Source organism: Alligator mississippiensis, chromosome 5 (genome assembly GCF_030867095.1).
Source record: "Alligator mississippiensis isolate rAllMis1 chromosome 5, rAllMis1, whole genome shotgun sequence".
NCBI classification, from domain to species: domain Eukaryota; kingdom Metazoa; phylum Chordata; order Crocodylia; family Alligatoridae; genus Alligator; species Alligator mississippiensis.
The window spans coordinates 203,242,878-203,262,165 of NC_081828.1; the positions used below are offsets into that span (position 1 = coordinate 203,242,878).

At 41.6% G+C, this 19,288-nt stretch overlaps 1 protein-coding gene across 2 annotated transcripts in view; it reads left to right on the top strand.

Moving 5' to 3' along the window:
- Nucleotides 1-781: 781 nt before the first annotated feature.
- The window catches only part of LMBR1 (limb development membrane protein 1), a 105,521-nt gene continuing 87,014 nt past the window's right edge, over nt 782-19,288 (top strand). The window contains exons 1-3 of one of the 2 annotated variants that reach the window (XM_006264387.4): nt 782-1,045; nt 13,173-13,245; nt 14,318-14,357. In XM_006264387.4, coding sequence (XP_006264449.1) covers nt 983-1,045; nt 13,173-13,245; nt 14,318-14,357 — 176 coding nt within the window. In that variant the 5' untranslated portion in view covers nt 782-982. Of the gene's footprint in view, nt 1,046-13,172; nt 13,246-14,317; nt 14,358-19,288 lie in introns of those variants that run through there. The other variant, XM_059729182.1, reaches the window with a different exon arrangement.

The following is a 19,288-nucleotide window of genomic DNA, read 5'->3' on the forward strand; positions in this document are numbered from 1 at the left end:
ATTCTCAGTAGCTTTTGCATAAAAATATGAGACCAGAGTTAATGATGGGTAAGTTCTCTGGACTGGCTGAGCTGTACTTGGTACAGCTTCAACATAGATGGGCTAAAGAAAGCTTTTAAACCATCTTTGTACTCTTCAAAAATCTGTGGCTGGCGGGAGCCATCACGGTCCCCGGGGATACAACGCAGAGCAGCTTGGAGGTTCTTCTACCTTAGGAAACTATCGGTTAACCTAAGTGCATCAGGATGTCTTGCTTTCCCCAGTCACACTGCTTTGTGCAAACGGGGGACCCTTGGAAATTGAACCCCGGGCTCTGCATGTGTGAGTGGCACGGAGGAGTGCAAGAGCGCAGTTGATCAGACAGAACTGAGTTTTCCTCTCGGCTGTAGCGCGCTCTAGCTCGGGGTGGACATCAGCAGAGGTATGAAGTCAAGCCGCTGCCCTTCCCTTTGTTTCCCTTTCCCCCTCCTTTGCTCTTTGAACTTGCTGCCACTTCCCTGAGGTGGATCTCACCCATCTCCCCGGCTGCTCCCTCACTCTCCCCGGCTGCTTCCTGCCCCTCTCCCTCAGAAAACTTATTTCTGTTCCCGCTGCTTTCTTTCTGTCTCACCTCTATCTCCCGCCCTCTCTTAGCCCCCGCCCCTTCCGTGGCCCCGCCCACGCCGTCTGTCACCGAGCCACGCCCTCAGGGGCGGTGCCTTCCCCCCATTCCAGTTGGTCCGCGAACCTCCGCGCGGGGCGGCCCCGCCCCCAGCCCCGCCCCACGGCAGCGGCGCATGCGCAGTGCGGGCCACACCGTGGCGCAGTTGAGAGGCTGGGCCTGGCCCTCCCTCCCCCGGCCGCGCCGCACGGTGACAGACGCGCGGAGCCGGCGAGCGGGCGGGCTTTGGGGCTGCCTCCCCCGCAGCAGCTGGCCATGGTCCCCCGGCCGGAGCCGGAGCGGCGGCCGCCATTGCGGGCGGGGGCTGCGGGACTATGAAGGATGGACGCGGACGAGGTGACCATCCGCGAGCAGAACTTCCACAGCCAAGTGCGCGAGTACACGGTGCGTCCCGTCGCCCGCGTCGCCCCCCGGCGGGCCCGGTCTTGGCTGCCGCCCGCGGACCCTGCCCAGGCCCCTCCCCGCAGCCCCGGGTGCCTGGCGCTCTGGCCTGGCCCTTGCCCGCCCGCCCGCTGTGCCTGTCTCCTTGTTTCTCTCCCCTCTGCTTCCCGCGCGGCCTCCCGCAGCAGCGAGCTTCAGCCCACGCAGCCCCGGGCTCCCTCGTGGACCCTGGTTCTCAGGATCGCGGGGAGTTGGGTTGGGAAGGGAGCCCTGGGGGCACCTAGTCCACACCCCTGCTGGGAGCACGACCAGCCCCCACTGTCTCATCCTAGCCAAGGATTTGGTGTTGAAAAGCTCAGAGATGGAGATGGCACAGCCTTTCTGGGTAACCTGCTCCCTAGGAGGGCTTCATCACTCTCCTCTGGAGAGAGTTTGACTTAATATCCAACCTAAATCTCCCTGGCTGTAACTTGAGCCCGTTGCTCCTTGTTCTGTCATCTGCCACCACAGAACAGCCTAGATCCATCCTCTTTCAAGCCCCACCTTCAGGTAGTTGAAGGCTGCTATTAAATTCCCCCTCCCTCTTCTCCAGACTAAAATAAGCCTAGTTCCCTAGTTAGTCTGCGAACGGGTCCATCTCTCCTGCCTTCTCACTGACTCAGATGAACATCTCAACTCCAGTTTGCCACAGTGCCCTGCTGCGCTCCCTCAAGCTTTGCCTCCTCCTCCTGCTGTCCCTTAACACCTTTGGTCCTTTAATCCCACCTTTCCTTTTATGCTGACTTACACATGCAAGCAGACTGCTGCCCCATCCCACTCTATGCCCCCTTGTATTGGTGGCCCATGCAGCGCGACCCAAGCGTAGGAGCAGAGTGTGAGCATGCAGTGACCACAGAATGGCCTGTAAGTCCCTCAGCCCACCCCTTTCATAGGCTAGTCTGGAAGTATAGGGGGCACGCATGAACTTCAAGGTTCCTTACTTCCTCTCTCGTATCTCATCATGTTGTTTCTACTAGGGGTGTAAATATGCAACATGTTAGCTGTTTGAAGCCATCTAATTATATTGGTTAACTTTTTAACTAATAACATGTACCTACGGAGTAGCCAGCTCTTGCTCTACTTGCCATAGCGAGATGCGTGAGTGGCAAGCGGTGCTCCTGCTGCCAGCTGTTGTGGTCTGCCCTGCTTCCCTTCCTCTTCCAGGGAGAAAGCTAGCTCTGTTCGGTTCAGCTCTACTGCCTCATCCCCCCACCCTTGCCTTAGCACTTTGGTTTACACAGGCTGAACTGCTCTTGGACAAAGGTGGGCTGGGCTGCCTCAGGGAAGAGTAATCTGGAAAAGTAGTATTGGTAAACCATGTGATAATGCATCCAACATAGGTTTTTTAAAAATGTTAACTTTAATGCATTAATGGTATAAATATAGTTTAACCATTTAACCTTTCATATGCGTAGTTGCCATCTACTCTCAGCAGTTGAAAACAAGTTTTTATGGTGTTTGTGTGTTCCATGGTCTGCTGCATCTCTCCTCATACAGCCTTTTTCTTCAGCTGCTAATTGAAGGCTTTCAGTGTACAGGGTTGTATATTCCCCATCTGCTTTCCTAAACTCTTGTCGTGCCATTCCCTGTACTTTCCCTTATTCTTTTTGCAAACAAAGATAGGCTCACATGGACCATGATGCATTTCAACCTTCCTGCTGCCCCCAGTCAGGTGTAGGACTGTGTGTGGCCAGCAGGGATCAGTACAGGCGACCCTCGTCATTCGCGGGGGATACTCGTATCCCCAGTGAATGGCGAAATCCATGAATAAGGCACTGTGTTTGTGAACGCTATCTGAGTTCGTGAACTCAGTGCCCCCGGCGGCTGGGCGGGAGGGGGGGCATGGCTGCTCTGGCGGCGGGAGCCCGTCAGCAGCTGTGGGAGCCCAGTGGCTGCAAGTGCTGAGCTCCTGAAGAGCTCCTTTAAGTGTATTTAAGAAGCAGGTTTGGCGTTTGCGAATATTTGAAACTGCGAATGCCGAACCCGCAAATAGTGAGGGTTTTCTGTAACAGTCTTTCTCTGTAGTGCCTCAAATCTTTATAATCATGTATTGGAGTATGTGGATCATAACTCTTTCTTTCTCTCTGACTACAGATAAAGGTTGAAGTATGTAGTTTGTATAAGGGGTTTAACATAATAATGTCACATACCATCCTAATGTTTCCTAATAAGATGGTAAGGTAAATATTTTTTAAAAGGTCCACAGTTTATAAATGACAATGGAAAAATGGGTCTTTTGTGTAAAAATGGTTTTTCAGTTTAGTAATTTGTTTTGACTCTTGTGCATATTGGGAGTCAAACACGTCACCCAAACTTAGTATTAAGTGTAGTGGGGTAGAAGTAAGTGGATTGTGTGGTGGAGGAGACCTGACAGGACCCTTTATTTTCCAGACATTCTCACAGTTGGTTCTTTAAAAAATAAACTAAAAACATTTCTGATAATGTTCCTGGTATTGAAGTCCACCGAAGTACAGTTTCAATGTAAACTTTTTTTTCTCTTCTTCTCCAGTCCTAAAATGAGCGCAACAATATATTGGTGTGTATTGTCTGTGGAAGTAGGTTTCTCCCGTTTTCATTATTAATATATTCTGTAGAAGGTTTGTACGACAGCAAGATCAATATATAGAATAAGAGAGTAATGAAGGAGAGCATAAAAAGGGGGATTTTCCTCCATATAGAAAACTTTCAACATTTTTCCTTTCCTTGCTCCTCGCTGCTTTCCCAGACTTTCTCTGCAATCCTTATGGCTGTGTCCAGACAAGCGTGGCCAGGTGGTATGTGGTGCTGCGGACTTACCACACATTCAGGCATTTTCCACGTTGCTACTTTGCAGTGCAGGGAGGTTTTAGACCCTGGGACATCAAAAGGGGTAGACGGGAGAGCATTCTCTTATGTAGCCTTTCCGCAATAATCTTATGCAATTTAAACCTAAGATGGCTGCAGATGTACGTGATGAGTATCATCAGTCTAGGCACTGCCTGTTTCTGTCCCCCTCAGATTTCTCCAGCATTGGAGTGCATAGTGAATACCACTGTCAAGCAGTATCCCGATATCCCATCCCTACTTTGCCTTCTGGTAACCAAGAAGTCATCTGGCCCACAATATCTAAATGTGGGATTGGGTTTAACTCAAACCACTGCTTCTAGGATTTCAATAATGAGGTTTGTGTTTAATGGTATGTCCTGCAGCTAAGTGCAGTCAGCATAGGGGCCCTGGAGTGTAATTTAGGGAAGTGTTTGGAAGTATGTAATGTTATGTAATATTATAATGGGGTGCATTTTTGATAGGTTGCATGACAGCGTGCAGGTGGGTGAGATTTACTGAATCCAACAATATTCAATTGTTTTTAAAGAATTTGTGATGCAAATAAAATAGTTTTTATTACCATCTTATGATGATGATGATGATTTCTTTATATCCCAGTAGCATGTCTCAGGAAGGCAAAAAAGGTAAAGTTCAGGTAGAAGGGGAAGAAAAACAATTACTATAATTTTTATTCAGTTGGTGAAGTCTTACATTGCTGCCTAATTTGATGTTTATAATGAAACTATTGGTGTAAAGATTTATTTAGAACTGTTTTAAACATTTCATTTCATTTAAGCATTTCATCTTTACTTTGCCTATTTTTGTAACTGTCGTACAATTGAATTAATGTAAAATAGTAAATTAATGTAAAAATCAGACGTTCTGAACTACTTGTGTTGTATAGAAGAGTTCTTCATTTCTGTAAGTTGAAGATATGTTACATTAGCTTCTGGTCATCTCCCTTTTTCTAACACAATGTTTATAAAAGGGGCTGCATTGATTGAGTAGGGATTATAAACATTTTAATAAATAGAAAATAATGCAAGCCTCTCCATGCTGGAAACATGCCGTAATCTTGCATTAGAGTGACTGCCCTTGTGGTCGCTTAATTGCTGTGTCCATGCCGATTCATTTCTTAACCACTCACTTACCTAAGTTCCTTGTTGACAGTACATCTCAGGGGGCACGTCTACATGAGACGTTACTGCACAGTAGTAACGAGCTTGCTGCTACTGCGTAGTAACTTTGCTGGGCACTAACCATGATGTGATGCTACTGCACAGTAGCAATGAGCTACATTGCTACTGTGCAGTAGCGTCACTACAAAAAAAAAAGTGTGGGGATGCTACTGTGCAGAAGTGCGGGTTACTGTGTAGTCAGTACTTGTTTATGCAAGTACTAAATGACTGCGCAGTAACAACTGTTCACTCTGTTGCTTGTGTAGATGTGGCCAGAGACTGCGAGTCCTGTTTGGCACAGAAGCTAAATGATCAGATGATGTTAACCAAAGAGCCGCAACAACAAAAACACCCATGGATGAGTTGTGGCACAGCTCAAGGAAAATAGCCACAGTACATTAGTTAAGACTGACAGAGAAATAGAACCTCTGCTGTATTATTCATGACTGTAGAAAAGACAAACCCAATACATGCATTAAAAATACCCTTGATAATATTTTCTTCAGAGAAATCCAGCTGAAAGTTGAAGAGCTGGTTATGACTCAGGAGCTGCAGTCTGAGTTTCACTGGTATCTGGACATCCATTAATTAGGAATTGATCTGACTTCTTAGTGTTTCATATAAGGAAGCACTTCATATAATGAAGTCCTCCTTACCTACGGGACACTTACTGGAACCTAGATTAATCTGCTTTTCTGGTCTGCTGGCCAGTTGTCTAGAAAAAGCATTGAAGTAGTCTGAACCATTTCCCCAATGGAACATGGAGGTTGCAGCTCAGGTGCTCAGTGCTGCTACCTGATGCAATAGAGTTGAGAGGCTTAAAAGCCAAGAGTGAAATCCTGGCTCTTACTGTGGGCAGTGGTGCTTGAATTTGATGGGTCTAGGATCATGGTGGGAAAAAGGCTTCCTAAAAATAGTTTTGGTTCTGCCAAGACATATGAGCGTGTATATGTTTTGTTTCATGTACTTGTCTGTCATAATATTCTAGCGGGTTATGCAGGTTAGGCAGTGCACCTCTCTAGTCATATAGTAATGGTTAATTCTGTATGCATGTTGTGAGGGTGCCTCTGTCCTGTAGACTTGCTAAGGGAGCAGGACATGGTGAGATTATGTGTCTTGGTTTGTATGTAACCTGGGCATTTATCAAGTTCCTGCAGAGGTTCTGGCCTGTAAGGGGAGCTAAAGTTTTCCACGCTATTGGATTTATTTATACAATGTGATATATTGTTTCAGTTTTCTCTGGTGCTGTTCCTTGTTTAAGCCAGAACTGTTAGCTTGGTGCTAAGAATTGTGCTAGCCTTTGCTTTCCTTTACATTTACTTTCTAAGAAAGTACTCTTTGACTCTTCAGATTTTTTTTTCCTGTTTGAGTCCTTTTGTCTGTCAAGCTAGGCATATCCAGAGTTTTTCTGCAAGTGTCTTTGTAAACTATAATAATGTTCCAGGGACAGACATGGTGATATTCTTGATTAGCTAATACTTTCTATTCCTAAAAAAAATGCTTGTTTTTAATTCAAATTATTGTTTAATACAGAAGAATCTTTTAATGTAGTTGGTTAAACTCATTTTATTCAAGAAATTTTCTTGTTAAAATAAATACAGTATATTTGCATATCCATTATAGGGAAAACCTGTGGGGAAAATTATTTGATAGCTATACAAGTATTGGTTGGAAATTACCTAGCAAGTTTACCATTTTTGGACATCAGTAAATTAAGCTAAATGTATTACGAAAAATCAGTTTATAGCAAAGGAAGTTTAAACAAACAAATGCTACGGTTCTTTAAGCTTCATGCAAATCGATGCAAATGTTGAAACAGTACTATTGTTTGATACTAAATGTACTCTGCATTTCTATATGAAAGACAGTTTTGTCTTTTTTTTTAGTATCTTCATATTTATAGGCTTTCAGTACAAAGCATTTGACAAACATTACAAGAACACTTTGAAACCTACATCGTCATAAGAAGCTAGGGTACTTAGAGTTAAGAAGGCCTCTTTTGCCACTTTTTATCTCACTCCAAATTAAGTGTTTTCTATTTAAAATAAAGGAGAGGCTGTTTATTATAATAAGCTTTCTCTCCAAGAATATGGATTTCCAGCAATGTGCAGCATTTTTTCAGCTTTAACAACAGTATCATAAACTCAATTTTGTGTCCCTAATTTCATACTAGTGTGGTTGTTTTCCTACCTCTCAAGTTCCAGGGTAGCCAGATGCTTAAGATTCTTTTGCTGTCTAAAGTTGTGCTGTATGATATCTTCTGGAATATGCCCCCTATTTATGGTAGCAGAGGGGGACTGTAATATGAGAGAGAGATTGTTTTGGAGCACCATAATCCTGCTGATAGAACACTGCTTGTCCTATCTATTCCAGCTCCTTACAATTTGGCTAGGTACATTACAGAATTGTAGTGGTGGGCTAAGAAGCTAGATGGTAAGTAGATTAAGTTCCATAAAACACTTATGTTTTAAAACATTAGGGCTGTATGCAAGCAGTGAAATCTAGTTGGTCAGTCACTGGGACAGCTTATCACCATAGTCATATTAGTTGGTGCTTTAAATCCCTGCCAGAGGCCTGCATAACCTTTCAAAGAAATGCCTTTATCCCTGTGATCTCACTGAGTATTTCTGTAGAGAAATGACAGCTTCATGGACTATATTGCACCTTTTAAGTACAACTTAATTGAAAAAGAACATACTTCTTTGTTTAAGATTTATTTTAAAAGGCACTGGTGTTGCCCATAAAGAAGTGTTCGTACTAAGCGATTATGTATGCTTAATCCCATCCATTGTGCAGGTGATACTAATGTAATGTCTAATTTCATAATAACTTGCATATTCTTCATCTATAATGACTTAAATACCATGCGTCCTACTCTTGTAATTAAGCACGTGGCTGAGTCCTTTTTTGTGTGTTTAGTTTAGCTCCAAATTTCAGAAAGGAGCAATAATAAAAACAAAACAAACCAAAATGTCCTGGGATGGATTATTCCTGTAGTTTGCTTATTAGTCATCAAGTATAAAGCCATATTATTTCAGCAGCTTTGACCTGCTCCTCTTTTGGGCCCACGTTGCTCTAGCTGGATTTAGTGACAAAAATCTGGATGACAGTCAATTTGGAATAGAATGTGTGGATTACTGTAGCTTGGTTGATTCCCATAGAAAGATACGTGCTAATCTGGCTAGCTGAAAGATCTCTCTAGTTACTGTCATGATTTTGAGAGGCAGTGAGGAGGTCAGGAAGTACAAACCATTGGGGGTTCATTTTGGCATTTGGAAGTCCCTTGATAATGACATTTTGCTATTGTTTTACTGTTCAAAATGTTTTCCTGTACTTGCCAACATCATTTCCCTTTGCCTGTTTTTAGTTACAACCAGCTGCAAATCAATTTTGTTGATCCAGCACTGGAAAAGCGAGTTTCTTGTGAGTTTCATGTGCAGCTGTAGAACTGGTGATTTGCATAGTGCTCGCATTGAAGTCCATATATGATGCTGAGATGACCTTTTGGAACTTAATTCTATCCCCCACTAGATTTACCATATTTACTTGAATCTAGGATGACCCTGAGTTTTAAGATCGCTTCCCCAAAATTAGATTTTATACATGGAAAAGTTATAAATTTGTTACAGCTTTCCATGTATAGAATTTAATTATTGGAGGGTTGTCTTCAACTCATCCCCTCCACCACCCCCACCACTGGGGGGGGAGGGGCAGGTGGTATGGGGAGGTTGGTCTCTGCCCCCTGCTTGTGCCTGCCCTCAAGCCTGAGCCTGAATTGATTCAGTCTTTGCAAGTTAGTCTAACCTGGCTAGGCTAAATCAGTTTTGTAACCAGAAAGACATCCCAGGAATGCAGGCACATGCCTGCAGTGACTCAGGCTAGAAGCCGGGGTTGGTAGAGCAGCCCTCCCTTCCTTTCTACAGTGCTGAGCTGAGGGGGGTGTGGCCAGGCCCCCCTGCAGGACACTGATTAGGGAGGTGTCCCCCCCCCCCTTAATATCAGAACACTTATCAGCTCCATTATCAGCATTTAACACCCCATCAGAAAACAAAGCCTCGCTCATTTACAAGCTCTTTTTAAACAGCCTTTTTTCAATGGAGAATGCTTATCAGTCTCTGGCTTCTTTACTATTCATTCCATCCGGGAAGAGCACAGACCAACTGAAGGTGCTTCCTCAGCCTGACGAAGGGTTTTTAAACCCAAAAGTTTGCTAAGAAAATTTTTTCCAACTACTTAATTAGTCTAAGATATCAGAAAACATATCAGATTTATCCAAAGAACCTCATCTGCCTTTTCCAGAGAAAGGAATATAGGGATTTAATCATCTAAGGTGTTGATTACCTCCAAAAAGCCCTAAGCAGACACTGTCCTATCTACCTTACACAGCATTAGCTAGCATACCACATGCTGGCTACAGTCTATGCTGTGGGAGAGAGGAGGAAGGGATATCTGATTAAGCAGTGAGTAGTGAGTGGCATGGGGAAGCCAGCAGACCCTGCTGTGCCTGCAGGTCTCTACTGGAACTCTGGCCAGGAAGCAGAGGGGAGGGGCCAGCAATGTTGTGGAGCAGAGAGCCCTGCCCAGCCCAGAGAGCATGCTGAGATGCTGGGGGTGTCTGGATTAGCTTAAACAAGCAAAGGGTCTGGGACAGACGTTGCATAAACTGGTTTGACCCAGGTCAGTTCCATCTGATACTACATTCAACCAGATTTATCTCAAACCTGTTTCAGCCATTTTCAGACTGGTTTATGTGCACTGAATATCTGTTGTGTTACAGGCTTAGGCCAGTTTCTGATCACTTAAACTGGTTTATGTATAATGTTTGTCTCTAGTCCCTCTCTTCCCTCCCCCAACAGCCTCTGCTTCCCACTTCCCATTATCCCCTTACCCTCACTCCATGTGGGCAGGTTCTGCCCCGTTCTAGCCTGGGGCACTATATGGTCCCAGCTCAGCACCTGTAGCAGCCATGCAGTTTGTGCCACTGCTGCAGGGCCAGGCTGGGGCTGTGCTCCATACCCCAGGCAGCAGAGAAGCAGAGGCTGCATTGCGGGGGGAGAAGGGGGTAGACGGCATGATGCAAAAGCTGCAGGGGGGAGGTGTAGGCAGCAGCTGCAGCTCTGACCCTGAGCCTGGGTAAGGGCTGGAGCCTGAGCCCATAGTAGCCATCTCATCCCCTCCACCCTCCCTGCTCAATTCTAAGACAAGGGGCTTTTTCCTTATGTTAAATGGGGGGGAAGAAGCCTCATCTTACAATTGAGTAAATACAGTAATCTGTTGACTCCTGTGAATTAGAAGTGAGTACTTTTGAAGCTGAGGAGGAGCTGCTGGTTCTGATATTATTTTTCCCCTCAATGTTTAGTTTTTTAGGATCCAAATTTTAAAAAAACAACTCTATTCTGGGACTGGGTGGGGCAGCCATTGATGGGGATGGGGCCTGTTTGATTTGGAGACTTGGCCAATCTGGTGGTGGCTGAATCTCTGAATCAGATACAGCCAAATCGATTTAGGACAGTGGTTCGATCACCAAATTGAATCGCTGTCCCTTGAATTGGCCAAATCTGAAGCAAATACTAGCTGCTTTGCACAGGTGTAACAGTCAGAATATGCTGGGCTGTCTGATCTCCTTTTCCATTTTGTTTGATTTTTGTTGAAGGCTCCATAGCCTGATTGCAGTCGATTCAGGTTTACCCATGCCTTATGTGGGAGTTTATGACCAGGAGGGTATGAGGATGGTAGTTGTATGTAGTTGTATAGTGGGGTGTGGTTGCTATATCATTGCTCTTCCCACCTTCTCTGGGGCCATGATGACAGTACGGTGTCTCCTGCTTCCTCTATGATGTTTCTGGCTGTGTCTTGGACCTTTTAAAAAGTGAGTATGCAGCTGGGAGCTGCAGCTGCACTCTTTTTTTCCAGTGGAAACGCCAGTGGAAGTGGCAGCTGGAGAGTGGAGAGCTCCCAGCTGCCATTTTTACGTGCACAGTGGGTGCAGCTGGGGGACCTGGGAGCTTCCCACTACATGACATAGGGCTCTCACATGATTGGAGTTTGAGGAATTTTATGTTTCATTCTCAGACTTGCACAACTTTGCATGTACAGTACAGCCTAAGCAGCCTAAGACTGTATGACGAGAGATTCAGTACGTTCTTTCTAATTATTCATTTGCAAACTTCTTAGTTTCTTGTGCAGAGTAATTCTTGTTATCCAGACTTCATTGAAACATGCTTCCAACCTTAACTCTTCAACAATGTTTAAGAATATCCATGTTGTTTAAATAGGGCTGGGATGTGTGTGTGTAAAATTCTTAATTGGAAAATTCTCTAGAAAGTAATTAATCCCCATTTTAAGCAGGTTTCCCCATTTCTTCTTGCTTTAGCCCTTTTTGTCAGAGTTGAGTGACAGGCACACAGCTTCTGCTTTTATAAAACTCACGCAATTATATGTGTTTTAAAATGTGTTTTATAACTTCTTTGTTGATTCAGTTTTTTCTAATCCATGCATATACAAACTTTAAAAATTCATTAGGAAATTTTTAAGTACCACAAATTTAGGGTAGTGAAGGCTTTCTTCCTGCCTTCCCCCTGAAAAATCTTATTTTGGGATGGGATGGCATTACTGCTTTAGAGATGGCTTTTTTTTTTCTTTTTGAATGGGTGTTGGGAATGCAATGAAAGTCAAATTCAGTATAGAAGCTAAACTCCAACTGTCATTATTAGTTTCAACCTGAAGATGTTTTTCTCCAATCTAACACTGTCTTCCAGGAACTGGTACCCTAAACATTATTTAAATTTTTTAATGGCCAAAACTGACTGAGAGAAACTCAATCCTTGCTCTTTGCCTCCAAAAAGCTAACAAAACCAAACACGTGTATTTCTCCTGTCCTGTTAAGTGTTACCATAATGTGAAGTACTTAAACTAAACCCAGGAATATTTTGTTATCATATACATACATTTTTAGCATCTGGTCTGTTTTATAAATAAAAAGGAAAATGTATCTCTGTTTTCTGTGACTTCAGTACCTCAATTTATGCTAATAATTAATTGTATATAACAATTTATTTTAGTATCTTTTTAAGAATAGTTTGCTAGCTTGAAAAATAATTAATTTAATCCAAGCTAAGTATTGTATAAGGTATTCAAGTTCTCGAGTGCTTTGTATATATAAGCATGTTTCCTCTCCTTTGTTCCTGAATTGTTGACTAATAACTAGCCAAACTTGTTTTCTATGCATCTAATATCTTAAATTACTAGTTTCATGTTTACTGTTAAATACTGTGAGGTATGCTCATTTACTTGTTTTTGTCTTTCAAGCCAATACTCTGCACTGGTTCCAGGATGTTAGGAACTAAATTAGAATAATGGAAAATAAAGTTCTGTTTAATTGTGTTGATAGTGTCATGCATTCTTCTCAACAACTGTTACCCAAATTCTTTATTTCCTGGGAAGACCAAACTCTGCAGCTAAATCCCAAGAAAAAGGGTCCCCAAAATTGTCTACTCTGAGCTCTGCAGCCACGAAAATCATTTAAAAATAACAACACCCCAACCTAAAACCTTTACACTTTGAAATGTATTCTGCTTTAGTTGTGCGCTGAATCAGCACATTGCAGAGATATCCTGTTTCCTTCTTCTCTGAAAAAGGTTTTATTTTTTAAATTGTACTAGACAGCTGTGTGCTCCTGTCATAATGTGACTTTCAAGGTGCAGAAGGATTTTTTGTGCCCAAACACTGTGAGCTAAGGATTTAACATTGTATTTCAAGCAAAATACAAGTAGTGGATATAGCTGAAATCTTTTCTCAGTGATGCATAATATTATGAGCATTTTATCTGACTTACAGAAGTATCCCACACAGATGCTTGCCTGTGACTTTCCAAGTAAAAAAAACTGGAAGCTTTTCCTATGCAATTAATAAAAGTTTGGCATTTTGTTGATTTTTTTTTTTTTTCCCCCCACCCCCCTGCCCCCCATGAAATCTATGGCATATGTTAATTGCAGAATAATAGTTTAAGCATAACGCTTCTGTTGGTTTGAACTTCATCATACTTTTTGTCTTCGTGTAATGTATTTAAGGCCTCTTTTCAACCTAATTAAATTACATTTCTTTTTCAGATCTGTTTTCTCCTGTTTGCTATTCTGTACATAGTTTCCTACTTCATAATCACAAGGTACAAAAGGAAAGCAGGTAAGTAATTTTACACATTCAAGTTTTTAACATTACTTTTGCAAAAAGAAATGCTACAAGGTAGAGGAACCCAACCTCTCCAGGTTGTTGAGCAAATAACGTATTTCTCAATGTTAGGGGCCCACAACTGGGAGAGAGAGAGAAAAGGGATGTTATATTCTACCTTGGTGAAGATGAAAGATTTCCATTATTACAAAGCTGGTTGAGACACCTAGTATCAGGCTGATACCAGTTAAGTATCTTGCCCTTGCATTTGTGACCTGAGGTTTTGATGGGTTCAGCTAGCTGTGGTGATAGGCCATGCTCATCGTGTCTTTACTTCCAGGAAGATGTCAAATCTTACATCTCCTTGCACATAATTATGTAACTCTTGCTACTTTTTTATGGTAAACCAAAAGTGGAGGACCCCTTCCCCCACCAAACATGTTTGCAAACTGAATTCCTTGGAGAAACATACATGAATAGAAAAGCATAGCTAGCTACTTGGATTTCAGTGTTTCAAAAATATGAATGCACAGTGGTATCAACTGTTTATTAGTTGTTGTAATAAAATTTCTGATATTGGAATTCACATCTTTTCCTTTATTTGCTTGCCACTTCCACAGTAGATTGTTGAGAAGTGGGTCCAGTTTAATTTTCAGTGTAAACAACCATTCACTTATTTAATTTAGAAATCCAATTCCTAATGTCATGATAACTTAGTAAACAGTGCAAAGGGCACAACCTTTTATTTGCATGGATTTTTTCCATTGTGATGCAAGCCGGTAGGTGGCTGGCTCTGCATTTGGAAATGTCCACGTGATTTCTTACTGCAAACCTGGAACATGCTTCTTCTGTTGTGCTAACATTCCTCCCTTCCCTCCTTTACCCATATAATGGAATTGTATATTTCACCTGCCATGGACATGTATTTTGTAAAATGCAGAAATTATTTATTTGGTTTTAGTAATACTAAATTTTAAATCTGAGCTATAGTTTTCATTTCTTTTAGAACAGTGTTGTTACATAAAAGGGAAAGAAAGGGTAAGTTGGCTTAAGAACTGAATTTAAAGTATTTTAAATTGCTTTTCAGATGAGCAAGAGGATGAAGATGCCATTGTCAATAGAATTTCGTATGTACTTTTCTTGATATTCCCTGTACTGTGAAGTAGAAATAGAAAAATAATATCCTTATGATTTTACCTACATAGGTATCAAAATACAACTGTCAGTTTTTATACACTTATTTTCATACTATATTTTCTTGTTTACCACATTCCACCAAATAACTTGCATTGTTTTTGGGAAGGCAGAAATAAGAAAAGATTTTACCTGGCTATATAGAGCAGGGACCAGAGCCTCATCTTCAGCTCATTCACCCTGCCTCTTCTGCTTGGGTAAAAGCTACAGTTTTAACCCTTTCATAGCTGAATTGTCAGCTGCTCTTAATTGCGTAGCCAAAAGCTGTGAAACCATAGCTGCTGCCGAAGACTGGGCTCCATGGGCAGACCTAGGATTTTGAAAAGAGCTGACAATAGTCTGCAGGGCTGTGAAATAAGAGAAGAGAGTAGCTAACACAGCAAAATTGCTGAAGAGAGGATAGCTTGATTTGTGTAACGTCAAGACCGCTAAAAAGGAAGGAATTGATTCCTTTGGAGTGAAGAGTGATTAGCAGGAACTGGGTAGATTAATGATGAGCCATAAAGTCAATTGATTTGTTTAGTATTGCCTGAATAGAAATGCCATTGCTTGTGGGCAGTTTAGTTTTAAACTTTGGGTAGAACAGGAATCACCCCTGTGATTGCACTCCTATGTTCTACCCCTTTCCCTCCTCCCTCCACTCCTTAGATCTACCCCTGCTGGACTGTAATCTCCCCTGCATGCAGCTACTTGAGAGAAGAAAAGGAAAGGAAGCAGTTGCCATCTTACAGCATTTCCATGCTTGTATTCTGGGCAGAAAATCAGTTTCCTCCATATAAGACACATGCCCCAATTTTGGAAGGCTAATTTTGAGGGGGAAGCAAGTGTGGTGTGCATGTAAACATGGTATGCTGCTTTATGGAAAGAAATAAACAGTGCTACAGGAAGCGGTTTTCACCTGTACTTTGCTTTTGTAGATGACAGGCTAAGTCAAATTCATGAGTACAGTATCTACTCCATTCACATACATTTCCTTTCCCTATTTTTTTTCTGAATCCAGTTTCTTCTTTGAGACCACTTTATCCTCACTAAATTTTCCCCTATTTATCTTCATACCCCCATATTCAGTCCCTCTCACTCTTAAGTCTCTTTTTGTCTTTTCCCTCTTGTTCAGAAACCATGCAATAGGTTTAAACATCTTGGAATTTAAAAAAATATAATAGGAAGTGGGTCCTTTTATGCGTCTTTTAGTATGTGAGCCTCAGGTGTTTCATGTGCAAGTTCTTTTCCATGCCATGAGGGCTACAATCTTTATTTATGAATGAAAACTGAGATAATGGCAAGATTTGAGAATCAGCATCTTTTAAAGTCTTTGTGATCGGATTGAATGTTAACAATACTGCATTCTGCTGCTTGCTTTCTTCCTTTTCTCCACACGTGTACACTGGTCTTCCCCGTATACAGATGGCTGGTTCATGGACTGATATCACGGGTCTGTGTGAACACTGTGTACATAGACAGTGCCCCCAAACAGATAAATCCCTCAAATTTGCACTGTTATGTACTGTAACTCTTTGCTTCCTACACCTTTTTCCATTTCTGTCTTTCCACTTTTGCCTTTTTTGAGTATTGTATTCCTTTCCCCAACTCTGTTTTCATATATCTTTTTCTACATCGTCACTTTTTCTTTATTTTCTTTCTGTTCCTGTGGATCTATTTATTACTACTTAGGGGAATGTAAGACTGAACTGGACCTTCTGAGCTATTGAGTCCAGTTCCCTCTGTTCATAGATAAAATAAATTGCCACAGTAGTCTGCAAGAACATTGCTCTTGTCCTGCCACACACCACCTGTTCACCAAAGGCATAAAATACCTGAGTTTAAAAACAAAACAAGAACCCCACAAACATTCTTCAGTGCATCTTATGAAGAGAGCAGGAGAGACATAGTACCACCAATGCTGTGGCTACTGCAGTGGCAGGGTGTTTGTTAGGTAAAATTATACTCAAATGATCCTGCAAGACACATCCAGACAAGTGCAAATGTGTGGTATGTGGTGCTGCAGACCCATCTGTTGTGGCACACAACGCAGGTATAGGTGTTCCCTGGGCTGCTACCTTGCAGTGTGGGAGGGGAGGGGGATCCCAGGATCAACAAAACCCTCACTGAGAAAAAGCAGGTTGACACACGTAGTGGCAGCGCGCGCTGCCCAAAACTGGAGCCTGGTCGGCTGGAGCCACACTATGGCTGCCAGCTCAGCTTCCTGCCAAAATTTTTATATTTTTATCCTTTCTCGAGCAAATTTCTCCTCCCTTTCTGCCAGTCATACTTAAAGTTCGAACAGTTACCCAAGCTTCTAATTTCACAGGTCTTTTAATAATCGCTTCCATTTAAGGAAAACTAAATATTGTTATTTCCGTTGTCACTTCTGGTTTCTGTAGACACCATCCTCTGAGATATCTAGTCATATCAGGATAATAATTATATTGGACTTCAATTTAAAATAAGTTTACAGTGTTCTCCTTAAACTTTTATATGACTTGCTTTAAAATTTAAACATGCTCCTCTCATAATTGGCAGCACAGTAACTAACTTGTTCAGGATCTTTAAAACATTCCGGAGGCATTTTTGACTGTTGTTAGCATACAGATGCTCCCCTGAAGATCTACATGTTATCACATCACGCTCTGATTATTGACACTGAAGAATGTTTAAATGTTGATCTCCTTAAGGGAAGCTTCTATACAGGACTAATACAGATTTCTTTTTACCAAGTTCTTTGGTTGTGCACAGTACCTTCTACTTATTTTCTGGAAATACCCAATGTATGGCATTATAATTTCTTGATTCTTTGCCTGCACTCTTGCGCACAATCTCAGATGCTCTCTCTCTGCGTCAGCAGATTCCTGCACTTGTTATTGCCTCCTTACCCAGAATAAAAAGCCAAATGGTTTTTAAGGAACTTTACTGAAGGGTTGTCTTCTGCCATTTGCTGTTTTGGGGCTTTTCTGCTGTTAGGTTTCTGGAACACCGTTCTTAGCTTCCTTCAGGATGTATTTCTCTAATTTAGCATTTCTTGCTCCTGAAGCTTTTTCTAGAAAGTAAATCAGGTGCTTATAACAGGTCTCAGGCTCCCTGGAACATTAGTTCCTTCCTCTTAAATAGAAGAGATTTGAAAATGTAATCTCTCTTCCTGTTGGCTGCTAGCAATTTACATTTCTCCTCTGGGAATTGTTAAAATCCTCTTACTTTTTGTTCTTGTGGGCCTTCAAACATTATGTAACATGTCTCATCTTTCTCTCTCTTATGCTGATGGTAGTGGGTTACTTAGTCTGCAGTGGTAATGCCCTCTCTTGCTTCCAGTAGTACTGATATACTTCAGCAGAGGGAGTGTAGTGCTCATCTCACAGACTTTTTTACAGTATAAGTAGTGGAGAAGCACTGAATATGTTGAAAGCTGTTTATTATTTTGTGTGCAAGACAGTCTTATACCAGTGTTGTCTATTCCTGGCAGTTATGGGGAAAAAGATAAAGATGCTGCTGTAGTTGTAAAAATCACTTGCCCTTCTCAATGATGCCTGGCACCAACTATGAATCCAAAAATCCCTAAATAGGATTCCTAAAAAGCAAACTGAGAAACATTGCAAACCATTGAACTGTCACAGAAATCAGATTTTTAGCTGTATTTTCATAATGAAGTGTAATGGAGGGCTTCAGATTTTGGTTTCTGGGTTTAGGATGCAGGGTATTTAGTGAAAGTATTTTCTAGTAAGAAAAGATTTAATTGCAAACTCCAGTCTAAGGCTGTTTTGCCTCCTTGACTGGTCTTTTCCAGCTACAGATTAACTGGCTGGCATCTCTCAGAAAGGCCTGCAGAAGTAGGATCGGTTGTCTTTTTATGCAAAAATTAATAAGATAACTTTATCTGTTACATTTTGATTGTGTAATAGCATAATAAATATCAGGTGCTTCAGCTTCTCTTATTATCTTTAAAAATCAAAGTGTAGCCTGGTATAAATACACATGTATGTATTAAAAGATGCTTCCTATCCTGATAATCTTAAACTCATGTTTATTTTCTGTGTACATTTATTTTGGATTAAATGGTAACTTTGCAAGTACTCATAAAGATGATATTTTTTTCACATATAATAGTTAACATGGCTTTGTTCAAAAAAAAGAAAAAGAGAAAAACAGCAACACACAGTAGGGTCTAGAGGGCTACATCTTCTTTGCTTAGCCTACTACAAATGTTTTAGGCCCAAAGGCTGATGTCACAATCTTCCTTTTTAAGAATTTAGATTTTGGCCTGATTGTGTAACCCTTCATGAAAGTAATCAAGTATACTTCATTAGGACTTGTCATGTGAATAAGGATTATTTGAATGACTTAGAATTTGCAGCAGCAGACTGTCTTTGTGTGGTGGCTGGGATGGGAGAGAAGTCTTTAGGTAAAGAATGTTATTGCCTGTTTCCTGGAAGAAAATCTTACTTCAGTGTGTATTTTCACCTTCAGTCATGGAATTTTGAAAACTATTGAAAATTGTGTTGTAGTATCAGACTTAGCATCTTACACTATTGCTTGGGCTTACATTCTAGAGTGTACAGTTCTGCATAATACCACAAGATAGCATTGAGTATAAATCAGATTTGGAGTCTTGAAGCTGGGTGGATTTTCCCTGCAACATTTTGAGTACTTTGTTAATTTTAGTAGATTTTCCTTTATTCTGTTACCTAAGGGTTGTCAAAATCTTTAGACCTTTAAATCACTGAAGACTTCTTTCTTTGTATGGGTAGAAATACAGTAAATCTGCAGTTCCACATTAAATATTAATGCTCAGATATGATCCTACGTGACCTGTAAGTGACAAAAGAATTGATTTACTTTACTTTGAACCAGTGTATGTGATTTCTTTTCATCTCTG